This window comes from Puma concolor, chromosome A2 (assembly GCF_028749965.1).
Source record: "Puma concolor isolate L17-30 chromosome A2, mPumCon1.1.hap2, whole genome shotgun sequence".
NCBI classification, from domain to species: domain Eukaryota; kingdom Metazoa; phylum Chordata; class Mammalia; order Carnivora; family Felidae; genus Puma; species Puma concolor.
Genome location: NC_141668.1, coordinates 89,022,493 through 89,035,324, shown reverse-complemented (window position 1 = coordinate 89,035,324; position 12,832 = coordinate 89,022,493). Strand labels below are relative to the sequence as shown.

At 41.3% G+C, this 12,832-nt stretch overlaps 1 protein-coding gene across 6 annotated transcripts in view; it reads left to right on the top strand.

The window, feature by feature from the left end:
- The window catches only part of NAPEPLD (N-acyl phosphatidylethanolamine phospholipase D), a 47,071-nt gene that overhangs the window by 10,799 nt on the left and 23,440 nt on the right, over window positions 1-12,832 (top strand). For 5 of the 6 annotated variants that reach the window (XM_086696870.1, XM_086696869.1, XM_086696873.1 and 2 more), the window contains exon 2: window positions 10,862-11,168. In XM_086696870.1, coding sequence (XP_086552996.1) covers window positions 10,862-11,168 — 307 coding nt within the window. Of the gene's footprint in view, window positions 1-1,735; window positions 1,847-10,861; window positions 11,169-12,832 lie in introns of those variants that run through there. The other variant, XM_086696872.1, reaches the window with a different exon arrangement.

Here is a 12,832-nt window from a genome sequence, read left to right as displayed (position 1 = left end):
TCTCAATTTGCCATAACATGCCGTTTTAGTATGATTATCCTAAGGGTTCCAGTTGTATTACTGTAGGTGGTATTTTAATTTTTTTTAATGTTTATTTTTGAAGGAGAGACAGAGTGTGAGCAGGGGAGGGGCGGAGAGAGAGAAGACAGAATCTGAAGCAGGCTCCAGGCTCTGAGCTGTCCCCACAGAGCCCGACACGGGGCTCTAACTCAACAGCTGTGAGATCATGACCTGAGACGAAGTCAGACTCCCAACGGACTGAGCCACCCAGGCGCCCCTGTAGGTGGTATTTTAAAATGGGCTTATAGTCTTGGGGTGCCTGGGTGGCTCAGTCTGTTAAGCGTCCGACTTCGGCTCAGGTCATGCTCTCATGGCTCGAGCCCCGCGTCAGACTCTCTGCTGTCAGCGTGGAGCCTGCTTGGGATCCTCTGTCCCCCTTTATCTCTGCCCCCCCCCCACTCTCTGTCTCTCTTGCTCTCTCACAAAAATAAACGTTAAAAAAAATAAAATGGGCTTTGGTCTTAAGCTGCCTTGTTTATTATTTCTAATTCTCACCTTGTTTATTGTTTCTAATTCTAATCAAAGCTTTGCTTTCTAATACATTTTTTTTAAGTTTATTTTGAGAGAGAGCATGTGAGCGAGCATCTTTTTCTCTTTTTAAAATATTTATTTATTAGAGGGGTGCCTGGGTGCCTCTGTTGGTTAAGCGTCCCACTCTTTATTTGGCTCAGGTCATGATCTCACAGTTAATGGGATTGAGCCCTGTGTTGGGCTTCGTGCTGACAGCGTGGAGCCTACTTGGGGTTCTCTCTCTCCCTCACTCTCTCTCAAAATAAATAAACATTAAAAAACCGTTTGCTTTCTTATTTACATATTGGAAAAAATTTCTTGTAGAGGAGGCACCTATAGTGTGCATATTTTAGTGACTTAAAATCTTTTAATAGCTTGTGAAATGACTTTTAGTTCAGTATTTTGAATTGTCTCAAATAGCAAAGATTTTCAGAGCCTTTGGTGTTCTGTGATCAAGAACATTTGTTGTCCTTGACTGGTTTTGAAGGGAGAACATGTTCTCTACTTTGTACCCCGGAGAGTCAGGTGTGTTCCACACTCATTCGTCTCAAAATTGTTTGTTCTGAGTCTCGGTGCTTTTGTTAAGGTAGAATTTCTTTGTGAATTACTTGTGTCAAATGACAAAAATAACACAATTTCATAACAAATTCAATGTCTTTAAGGGAAGAAAAAATCCATGGATCTGGGGAGTACAGTGCTTCAGGAGTCGTGGAGCACTCTTTGTGAGACATTTTTTGCAGTAGTCCATTTTATAGGGCACAGAAGAGGTGATGTGGAAACAGTGCGTGATTGGGAAGGAGGTCGGGATTTTCTTACAAGGCTAGCAGGTCCTGTTTTTAGGGTAAGGTAAGCTAGCTAAGCTGAGTTGGAGGATTGTGGCTGATGTGTGTTAGGATTCCCTGATGGGTTTCCTGTAAGTGCAGGCTGACTTGAGTTTAGATTTGTGGGCCAGGCCACCTGGGCAGGCTTCATTCTGTGGATCCTGATGTATGAATTAACTTTATCATTTGTTGAAGTATTGAAGTAACTTTTCTGTCTATAATCAGATGAACACTTTATAAGACAGATTTGAAGTTTTTTTAAACACAATACTTTGATTATTATAAAGGGTAAGGAAACTTAGACTTTTTATAAAAATACTTTTTTTTTTTTTTTTTTTTTTAAGGTAGTTTCCACGCCCAGCATAGAGCCCGTCTGGGGGCTTGAACGCGCAACCCTGAGATCAAGACCTGAGCTGAGATCAAGGGTTGGATGCCTAACTGACTTAACCATCCAGGTGCCCCCCAAATACTTTTTTTTAACATAAAGTTTTTAAGGAAAGAAAAATTTTAGGACTCTTTTTAAATCTATCTAGAATTCTGAAGTGTTACTTTTCATTTTGAAAAACAACTCAATTGGATCAAAAGTTTCTAGTTATCACATGATTTACTTTTCTACTGAACGTAACAATTTGTATTTGGATAGTGGTTGGAGATACTGCTCCATGACGTCATTGCTTCTCATTACTGTCCTTCAAGGGGATATTTAGGAGTTCTCTTTAATAGGTGCTGAAGCCCACGTTTAGAGAGGTTAGGTTACTTTACCTGTGCTGATATCTCTGTAGTTAGTGGTAAAAGTGGAGTCCTTTTACACTCCCAACTAATGTTCTTTTCACTTGTGTAAAGGTAAATTATTTGGTGTGATATATAGATTTATCCTATATATACATCTATCTAAATGGACACATGTATGCACATATATATTCTGTTATTAAAAGTTGTCATAACTTGTTTTAGTGTGCTCCCAGGTATTGTATATTAAGTTATTTGCTTTGCTTTCTTAGCTTTTTAGTGAAACTGGTTGTTAAGTCAACAAAGTGAGTAAAAGTCATAGAAAACAAACAATGTGGTAATTTCTTTGTTAATGTATGTGGTTCACATACCTCCCACAGAACATTCTCCCTTTCATTAGCCAGTGTACTTCTCACTCTTGGACATATCTACCCTCCCACCAGACTCCGATAGGCATGTGGGGGTTAATACCAGTCTCAAGGGAAGCCTGTATTGCATGTGAAGGATGGAAACAGTTTAATTTAATCTATGGAAGCCCTTTGCAGACATTTCAGTGAATTGAAATAGTTTCATTAGCTATGTTATCTAGCATTGCACTAAAAGGACCCTTTTCTTCACTATAGATAGGACCACAGATATAAAATTGTGAATTTCCTGTTATTTTTAGATATCTGAAAATACAGTTCTGAATGTTTTCCAGATTTAATGTCAGCATCTTTGTTGGTATGTAATGGATAGTCACTCAATTAGTATTTATTAAATGTCACCTTTAGGAATAATGATTTGCAATGTCATGATTTAGGAGTATGTTGAAATCCCAAACGTACATTGTACTAATGTAATTTTTTCTTCAGTTTTTAAAATGATAATGCATTCACTTCTACGCAGCTGGCAAATCTTGAATGTCAAAGAAAGAAAGGGTAAAACATTTGCTTTTGAAATAGAGAGTTCTTGTTTTTTGAAAGCGTTTTACCCATGTGTGCAGTTATTGAAATAAAATATTTGTACTTGGCACACTTGTCTTCACCAAATGTCACAGTTCAGATCTCTCTTTGGTTAGAGACATTGGGGTAAGTTCCTCTCCTGTTAAGTAGGCACTTAATCTTCAGAGAAATGTCGAGAATGTAGTTGATAATTACTAGATAGAATTTATGTTGTCCTTTTTGTAACACATTATTCTTTACTATGAAGCCGTGGAGGCCTCTTTGTTTTTTTTAATATTTATTTTTGAGAGAGAGTAAGAACAGAGTACGAGTGGGGCAGGGACAGAAAGAGGTTGACCCAAGAATCTGAAGTAGGCTCCAGGCTCTGAGCTGTCCACACAGAGCCTGACCTGGGGCTTGAACTCATGCACCGCAAGATCGTGACCTTGAGCCGAAGTTGGATGCTCAACCGACTAGCCACCCAGGCTCCCCACAAATTGTTCTTTAAAGAAGAGCATTTATATTTAAAAAATTTTTTTTAACGTTTATTTATTTATGGGACAGAGAGAGACAGAGCATGAATGGGGGAGGGGCAGAGAGAGAGGGAGACACAGAATCGGAAACAGGCTCCAGGCTCTGAGCCATCAGCCCAGAGCCCGACGCGGGGCTCGAGCTCACAGACCGCGAGATCGTGACCTGAGCTGAAGTCGGACGCTCAACCGACTGAGCCACCCAGGCGCCCCGAAGAGCATTTATATTTTATATTAGTTGTCATAGGGCTTTGTTTAAATTTGCTTCTGGATTCTAGCTTTTTAGTCCAAATTTAGCTGTTGGTCACAAAGTTAGCTGTTCACAGAGGAAAGGAGGGTGCACAAATTAATTGTGGTTCTGATTATATTTAATTACCAAGGTTAATGTTTTTGCTCCTCTTCCAGAATTTATATTTCCATATAAAAACTGGTGTGTTTCATCAATGTCAAGACAGACATTTTATGCACATTTGAACACCACTGATAGGTTATATCCTATGATGTGTGACATTATAATTGATATTGTTACTTTCTTAGTGGCACATAAAATAACAGTGTACCTTACCATTCATTCATGGTGCCTAAAATTGGATGAAAATTAGCATAATGTAAATAATGCTGATGATGTAAACTTCACCCAGTTTTGAACTCATGAGTTCACACATCTCCTTTCACTTACTGTTGGCCAGAGATCAAGGCTGAATTTTTACTTACATTGTTAAATTTGGAGAGAGATCTATAACCAGAAATAATGAGGAGATTTGCTGTGTTTAATTAAGGAAACTCCAGTTTGGATATGTTAAGGGGTTTGTCTGAGTTTGCAAAGCTGAGGGCTAGTGACTGGCAGGGCCATACGTAGAACCTGCTCATCTTCAGTCCTAGTTTTCCCATCATTTTATCTTTGGTGTTTAGAGATGACTGTTGTGAGATTGTCACCGTCCACTACATAGTGACCAGAAGACAGATTTGATGAGGTGCCTTCTCACGTGACCCAGCTCTCAGGCAGGCTCCATACATCTCCACTGGCCGAGGCTCACTTTGTCACTGGAGCACCTGTTGATAGACCTTGTCACTTTGCATGTTCACTGAATGGACTGCCAGTACTTTTCCTCCAGATGAACCAAGTCCAGATTGTGATGGTTCAGGTTTCCATGTCCTGGTTTTTTCTTATTGTTTCACACTCACAGTGCATAGTGTGAAATGGGACAACATAGCACCAACATTTTGTGTTGCTTGAACACTTTCACAGTAGTACATAATCCTGGGGATATATCTCTGAGTACTCAATATTTTAAAAATCATGCTCAAAGGCCCTGTGATAGCAATAGGTGGCCCGAGGTAGGAACATGATGCATTTGAGAAAGATTAAGGCTTGTGTTTGAAGTAGGGGAGAGTGTGGGCAGGGCTAGAAACACCTTCATAGACCATCTTCCCGACCTTTGCCCTCATTCTGAGAACCAAGGCAATCTTCTGGGGGTTTTTCTGTTTTGTTCGTTTTATCAGATTTGCTATTAAAAATATCATTTCTGAAGACTGGATTTTGTGTGTGTTGGGGTGAAGGGCGTGTTGAGAGAGGATGGCTTTTTGCTAGAAAACTATTAACAGAATTGATTGGGGTGAGAGCCTGAATGGATGGGAGGAAAGAAAATGGGGACACATGAAAAGACAACTTTGAGAAAATTTGTTGTTCAGGTTTAAGCAGATCAGTGAACCCATTTTTCACTTTCATTTTACTCCCGGGTCCCTGAAAACCTCTCTGTTCTCTTACCTTCGCTTTTATCACCCCCAAAGCAACCTGGGTCCCAGGGTCATCATTTCCATTTGGTGTCCGTGAGCACTTCTGCTTGGATTCTTTCCTGTTGTCTCAAACCCTTTCGCAAGCTCACTGGGTCATAATTCCACCTTATGTACTCCAAACACTAGCTCTCCCCTAATTCCTTTACTCAGTTATTGGTGCTGTCGTTTGTGGATCCTGCCCCCCCCCCCTTTTTTTTTTTTTTTTACCTATCCCCCACCCTGCCTTACAAATGGTCTGAAGTTCAGGACCATTCAGAGACTCAGGTCTTTCTGATTCATCCTCTTATCTCTTGGATTTATTTGGTTCTTTCTCTTCTCACTGTCACTGCCTTCTCATCTTTTGAGTGGGCTGCTCTCTACCTCTTGGTGTTTGAGTTAGAAATGGGGATTATCCTACCTACCCTGAAATTTTGCCAGGAGCATTAATTTAAATGAAATGTGCCAAACATGTAACAGCGTGCTTTGCTACTACTGGATTTTCTGGGCTGCCCATTCCTACTCACAAGTTTACCTCCCTGGCTCCAGTGTTTAGCCACAGCCTTTTGTTTTTATCCTGCTGTGGGTTATCTCCTTTTTAAGCTCCTTCAATTTTTTTTTCCTTCTTTTTTTTTTTTTTAATTTTAGTTTATTTATTTTGAGAGAGCAAGCAGGGTAGAGAGAGAGAGGGGAGAGAGAGAATCCCAAGCAGCCTCCACACTGTTAGCTCAGAGCCTGATGTGGGCTCATTCCCACAAATCGTGAGATCATGACCTGAGCCGAAATCAAGAGTCAGATGCTTAACTGACTGAGCCACCCAGGCGCCGCCCCTCCTTCAGTTTTTCTTCATTGCCTACAGTATAGCCAGACCTCCTTAACGTCTCAGGCCAGGCCCCAGATCTTTTTTTTTTTTTTTTTCCAATATATGAAATTTATTGTCAAATTGGTTTCCATACAACACCCAGTGCTCATCCCAAAAGGTGCCCTCCTCAATACCCATCCCCCACCCTCCCCTCCCTCCCACCCCCCATCAACCCTCAATTTGTTCTCAGTTTTGAAGAGTCTCTTATGCTTTGGCTCTCTCCCACTCTAACCTCTTTTTTTTTTTTTTTTTTCTTCCCCTCCCCCATGGGTTTCTGTTAAGTTTCTCAGGATCCACATAAGAGTGAAACCATATGGTATCTGTCTTTCTCTGTATGGCTTATTTCACTTAGCATCACACTCTCCAGTTCCATGCACGTTGCTACAAAGGGCCATATTTCGTTCTTTCTCATTGCCACGTAGTACTCCATTGTGTATATAAACCACAATTTCTTTATCCATTCATCAGTTGATGGACATTTCGGCTCTTTCCATAATTTTGCTATTGTTGAGAGTGCTGCTATAAACATTGGGGTACAAGTGCCCCTATGCATCAGTACTCCTGTATCCCTTGGGTAAATTCCTAGCAGTGCTACTGCTAGGTCATAGGGTAGGTCTATTTTTAATTTTCTGAGGAACCTCCACACTGTTTTCCAGAGTGGCTACACCAGTTTGCATTCCCACCAACAGTGCAAGAGGGTTCCCATTTCTCCACATCCTCTCCAGCATCTGTAGTCTCCTGATTTGTTCATTTTGGCCACTCTGACTGGCGTGAGGTGATATCTGAGTGTGGTTTTGGTTTGTATTTCCCTGATGAGGAGCGATGTTGAGCATCTTTTCATGTGCCTGTTGGCCATCCGGATGTCTTCTTTAGAGAAGTGTCTATTCATGTTTTCTGCCCATTTCTTCACTGGATTATTTGTTTTTCGGGTGTGGAGTTTGGTGAGCTCTTTATAGATTTTGGATACTAGCCCTTTGTCCGATATGTCATTTGCAAATATCTTTTCCCATTCCGTTGGTTGCCTTTTAGTTTTGTTGGTTGTTTCCTTTGCTGTGCAGGAGCTTTTTATCTTCATAAGGTCCCAGTAGTTCATTTTTGCTTTTAATTCCCTTGCCTTTGGGGATGTGTCGAGTAAGAGATTGCCACGGCTGAGGTCAGAGAGGTCTTTTCCTGCTTTCTCCTCTAGGGTTTTGATGGTTTCCTGTCTCACATTCAGGTCCTTTATCCATTTTGAGTTTCTTTTTGTGAATGGTGTGAGAAAGTGGTCTAGTTTCAACCTTCTGCATGTTGCTGTCCAGTTCTCCCAGCACCATTTGTTAAAGAGACTGTCTTTTTTCCATTGGATGTTCTTTCCTGCTTTGTCAAAGATGAGTTGGCCATACGTTTGTGGGTCTAGTTCTGGGGTTTCTATTCTATTCCATTGGTCTATGTGTCTGTTTTTGTGCCAATACCATGCTGTGTTGATGATTACAGCTTTGTAGTAGAGGCTAAAGTCTGGGATTGTGATGCCTCCTGCTTTGGTCTTCTTCTTCTTCAAAATTACTTTGGCTATTCGGGGGGCCAGGCCCCAGATCTAATCCCATCCTTCACACCTTTACTGTTGGCTCTCACAAGCCTCCCTTACTTCTTACATCCACATTGGATGGCTGGATGTTGTCCCAAAACCCCGTTTTGGCTTTGCTTTTGTGGTTTTTGAGTCAGAGGGCCCATTTCTCCTTTCTCCTTATCCTCTAATTGTTTAAAACAATGAGCCAAAATGGGGCACTTGGGTGGCTAAGTCAGTTAAGCTTCTGACTTTGGCTCAGGTCATGATCTGAGCTCGTGAGTTTGAGCCCCGTGTCGGGCTCTGTGCTGACAGCTCAGAGCCTGGAGCCTGCTTCAGATTCTGTGTCTCCCTCTCTCTTTCTGCCCCTCCCCCACTCATGCTCTGTCACTGTCTCTCAAAAATAAATAAACATTAAAAATAAAACATTGGGCCAAAAATTTATTACATAGTTGGTAGCAATATTATGTATGTATTTATATGTACATGTATATATACACGTATGTGTAAATGTGTTTATATAAATATGCACATATCTCACAAGCTGATTTTCATCACAAAGGGCAGGTGGCATCAGGTCAGCTCTGCCATCTCTTAGACATACTACTCTGTTGGGGAAATAAAAGTCTCCCAACTTGGTGTGTTTGCGTCTGTTAAATGTACTGGGGTTCAAATGGACGGTATTTGCCCTAGTGCTTTGTAAAGTCCTGGGCCTGAACTTAATTATGACCCAGGTAGAGCACTTCTTTGAGAAGAACTGAGATAACTCACCCAGATTCTTTGCTTTCGGATGGAATTTAAGGAATTTAGGTATATGGCCAGTTAGCAGGATTAGGGAAAAAAGAATTATCATTTGGTGGGTGGCAGTCCCTTTATGTACATTATGCCATTTGATCCTTTGAACCCCCATGAGATAAGTAGGTATTTTACAGGCGAGAATATTGAGGACTAGAGAGAGGTGGGTGGTTGCCCCAGATCTAAAGATTGTTAGGCTCTCCTAGCAGTCGGGCTCTGCAGCAGACAGTGGGCGGCTGAGCAACCAACCGTGTGTGCTTCAGCTTTTGTCAGCCCTGGTTTCTTTTCTTAACACCCATTATTGTCCAGGCCAGAGACTATTTTACTGTAGATGGTTTGGGAAAAAGTTTTAGTTCAGCATACGTGTTCATCCTAGTGTTTATGTTCTTTCCCTTTCTCTCCTGGATGGTATTTCTGTGTAAACATCATTGTGGCCATAAAAATATTTGGCTTTCTGTTGTGCTTATTTTCTCAGGGGTTATGAAGTGTATTATGTGTATGCAGTGCATTTAAACTAGACAGAAAGCAAATGTTTATTTAGTGGAATAGGAAAGAAATGAAATTCATGGCATATATGTGCATATTCTTTTTTTTTTTAAGTTTATTTATTTTGAGAAAGTGTGTGAGTGGGGGAGGAGCAGAGAGGGAGGGAGGGAGGGAGAGAGAGAGAGAGAGAGAGAGGGAGAGGGAATCCCAAACAGGCTCCACACTGTCAGTGTAGAGCCCAACATGGGGCTCGAACTCATGAACTGTGAGATCATAACCTGAGCCAAAATCAAGAGTTGGAAGCTTAACTGACTGAGCCACCCAGGTGCCCCAATAAATGCTTATTCTTTTTTTTAAAAAAATTTTTTTTTTCAACGTTTTTATTTATTTTTGGGACAGAGAGAGACAGAGCATGAACGGGGGAGGGGCAGAGAGAGAGGGAGACACAGAATCGGAAACAGGCTCCAGGCTCTGAGCCATCAGCCCAGAGCCCGACGCGGGGCTCGAACTCACGGACCGCGAGATCGTGACCTGGCTGAAGTCGGACGCTTAACCGACTGCGCCACCCAGGCGCCCCAATAAATGCTTATTCTTAAAAAAAAATTTTTTTATGTTTATTTTGAGAGAGAGAACAAGTGAGCAGAGGGAGGGGCAGAGAGAGATGGAGAGAGGGAGGATCACAAGCAGGCTCCGCACGTCAATGCCCAGCCTCACGCGGGGCTCAAACTCGTGAGGTCATGAGCTCAGCCGAAATCAAGAGCTGGATGCTTAACCGACTGAGCCACTCAGGCGCCCCTAAATGCATATTCTTAATATATTATCACTTCTATGTATCTGGAGTCCTATATAGATCAAAATCAAGGATTTCACTTCCTTGAGTCTGGGGGCAGTGGTGGTGGTAGTGGGAATAAGGTCAGCTGCAACAGCTAGCATTTGTAGAGCTGTTATCATGTATGTATATGTGTTACATTTGTTATATACATGTTACATGCATGTTTCTAAGGGCTTCGCTTGTATTAGCTTTTTAAAACCTCTCCATAAACCTCAGAGATGGTGGTATTATTATCTCCATTTTATAAATGAGGAAATCGAAGCACAGAGAGGGTAGGAAACTTACCTAAGGTCACACAGCTAGGATACATACTACACTGTCTTGGCAGTTCTCAATCTGAGTTAATTCAAATTTGTATTGTTAACCACTTAAATACATGACTGAAATGTTTCTCCATTACTGTTATTGTTTCCTTTCCTGGGGCTTGAACTCAGTGTGCTTTTTTAGGGGCACTAGTAATTATTTTCAAAGTAAAATTATTTTTTTAAGATTTTTTTAAGATTATTTTCAAAGTAAAAATGACCAGGCCTAGCGGAGTTCTATATAAATCACTGGAATTACTGAGTTATACTCAAGGAACTAAGGCAGTCCTTCTCACTATGTATTATTAACAATAGTATTTTAAAAATTCAGGTATGAAAATGTTACACATTCAGGAAGGTGCTTTAATTCTGTAAGCTGTTGAAATGGAAAAATTCGTGTGTTTAAATGCTGGCTGGTGGAGTACTGCTTTCAGTTACAGCAGATATGGAATATCTAAATGGTTTGGCAAGAAAAGATAAAGCAAACATTTTTTCCTATTTAGCAAGCAGTAATTCTGGATTCAGAAGTGGTATTTTGCAGGAAGAAAGTTTGCGTTGACAGAGACACAATGTTCTTGTAAGTTTGAGAAAATTTTTATTAGCTAAGAAATACTGTGGATGCTGTGTAATGAGTCTTAATGCCTTTATGTTAAAGTCAGTATTCCCTCCGCCCCTCCCCCCTTTTTGTTTTTTAGCTCTGAAAAGGACATGGATGAAAATGAAAGCAACCAATCTCTGATGACAAGCAGCCAGTATCCTAAAGAAGCAGTAAGAAAACGCCAAAATTCAGCACGGAGTTCTGTAGGAAGTGATTCTTCTAGGTTCTCCAGGAAAAGTTTCAAATTGGATTACAGACTAGAAGAAGATGTAACTAAATCAAAGAAAGGAAAGGATGGCAGATTTGTCAACCCTTGGCCAACTTGGAAAAATCTCTCTGTTCCAAATGTTCTTAGATGGCTGATAATGGAGAAAGATCACAGCAGTGTTCCGTGTTCCAAAGAGGTAGCGTTTGGTTTTTCTGGGGGGCTGCGTATTTTGGGGGGCTCTTATTACTTAATTTTGCTCTGAATTGTATCATGACACTCAAGTTAGTTAATTGAGCTCCTTTTATATGATAAGGCATAGGGCTAAGTTCTGAGAAGAAAAAGTGAATAAGGTGTCCTCAAGTTCATAACTTAGCAACAAAGTATGTATATGAATAACCATTCTGATCTGGTGGCAATTGGGGTAGGAATAGAGTGCTTTAGAAGTACAGGATGAATGGATAAATAAGATGTGATATACATACATAACACAGTCAGTGGAATACTACTCAGCAGTGGAAAAGAATGAAATCTTGCCATTTGCAACAACGTGGATGGAACTGGAGGGTATTATGCGAAGTCAAATAAGTCAGTCAGAGAAAGACAGGTATCCTATGTGCTCACTCATGTGGAATTTGAGAAACTTAACAGAAGACCATGGGAGAAGGGAAGAAAAAAAATAGTTACAAACTGAGAGGGAGGCAAACCATAAGAGATTCTTAAATACAAAGAATAAACTGAGGGTTGATGGGGGAGGGAAGGGGGGAATGGGCATTGAGGAGGGCATTTGTTGGGATGAGCACTGGGTGTTGTGCGTAAGCGATAAGTCAAGGGAATCTACTCCCAAAGCCAAGAGCACACTGTATACTCTGTATGTTAGCCAACTTGACAATTAAAAAAAAAGGAAAGGAAGCGGTGGATCCGAGCTGGGAGGGCTGGAGATGGCTTCTCAGAGTTGGCAATTTGTTATTTGAGCCGGGCCTAAAAAGATAAAAAGTATTTTGGCAGTGGTTTTCAGGTGGATGATGGCATGAACAAGGCCATGGAGGTGAGAATGTGCATGGCATGTCCCATCAAGTAGTAACCTGATGTGTGTTTGCCCAGAGTGCTTGGCTTTTCATCCTTGGACACGGCTGCTAAAACTGTGAAAGGAATCTTCGGATAACCTTTCCAGACCTTAAACAATTGGCAGTAGGTCACGGACCTTTAAATAAATGACATTTACCTAGGGTGAAACTTTTTTTTAAGTTTAGTTTCTTATTTTGAGAGAGAGAGTGTTCATGTGCAGGGGAGGGGCAGAGAGAGAGAGGGGAGAAAGAGAATCCCAAGTAGACTCCGTGCTGTCAGCACAGAGCCTGATGCGGGGCTTGAACTCAAACTGTGAGATCATGACCTGAGCTGAGATCAAGAGTGGGAGGCTTAACCGACTGAGCCACCCAGGTGCCCCTTTAGGATGAAACTAATTAACATTTGGCATACAGTTTATTAGATCAGTGTGATTACATTTGGCAGGGAGTGGGTGGCTCCCAATTGCAGGAGCTGTTTCTTGCCCCCTCTTTTTTCTTATTTTCTTGCTTCTCTCTACCACCTGTCTCCTTTGGCTTCTCTTTTCTACCAACCTCTGTCATACAAGGCTTTGGAGGAAGTGGAGAGAGAGAGAGAGAACTTGATGTTGGGAGTGGGGGACAAGATGAAAAGAGTGGGGGGCATCCTTGAAGGCTTGATCTGCAGTGGGAAAGACAACAGGGGGAGTGGCTGCTTGTGGTGGTGGTGGTAGATCCTTGGGTAAGCGTGTCTTTTTCTTTTTAAGGACATGGGATTTAAAAACGGTATTAACACTTTGATGCTAAGGAGTGTTCACAG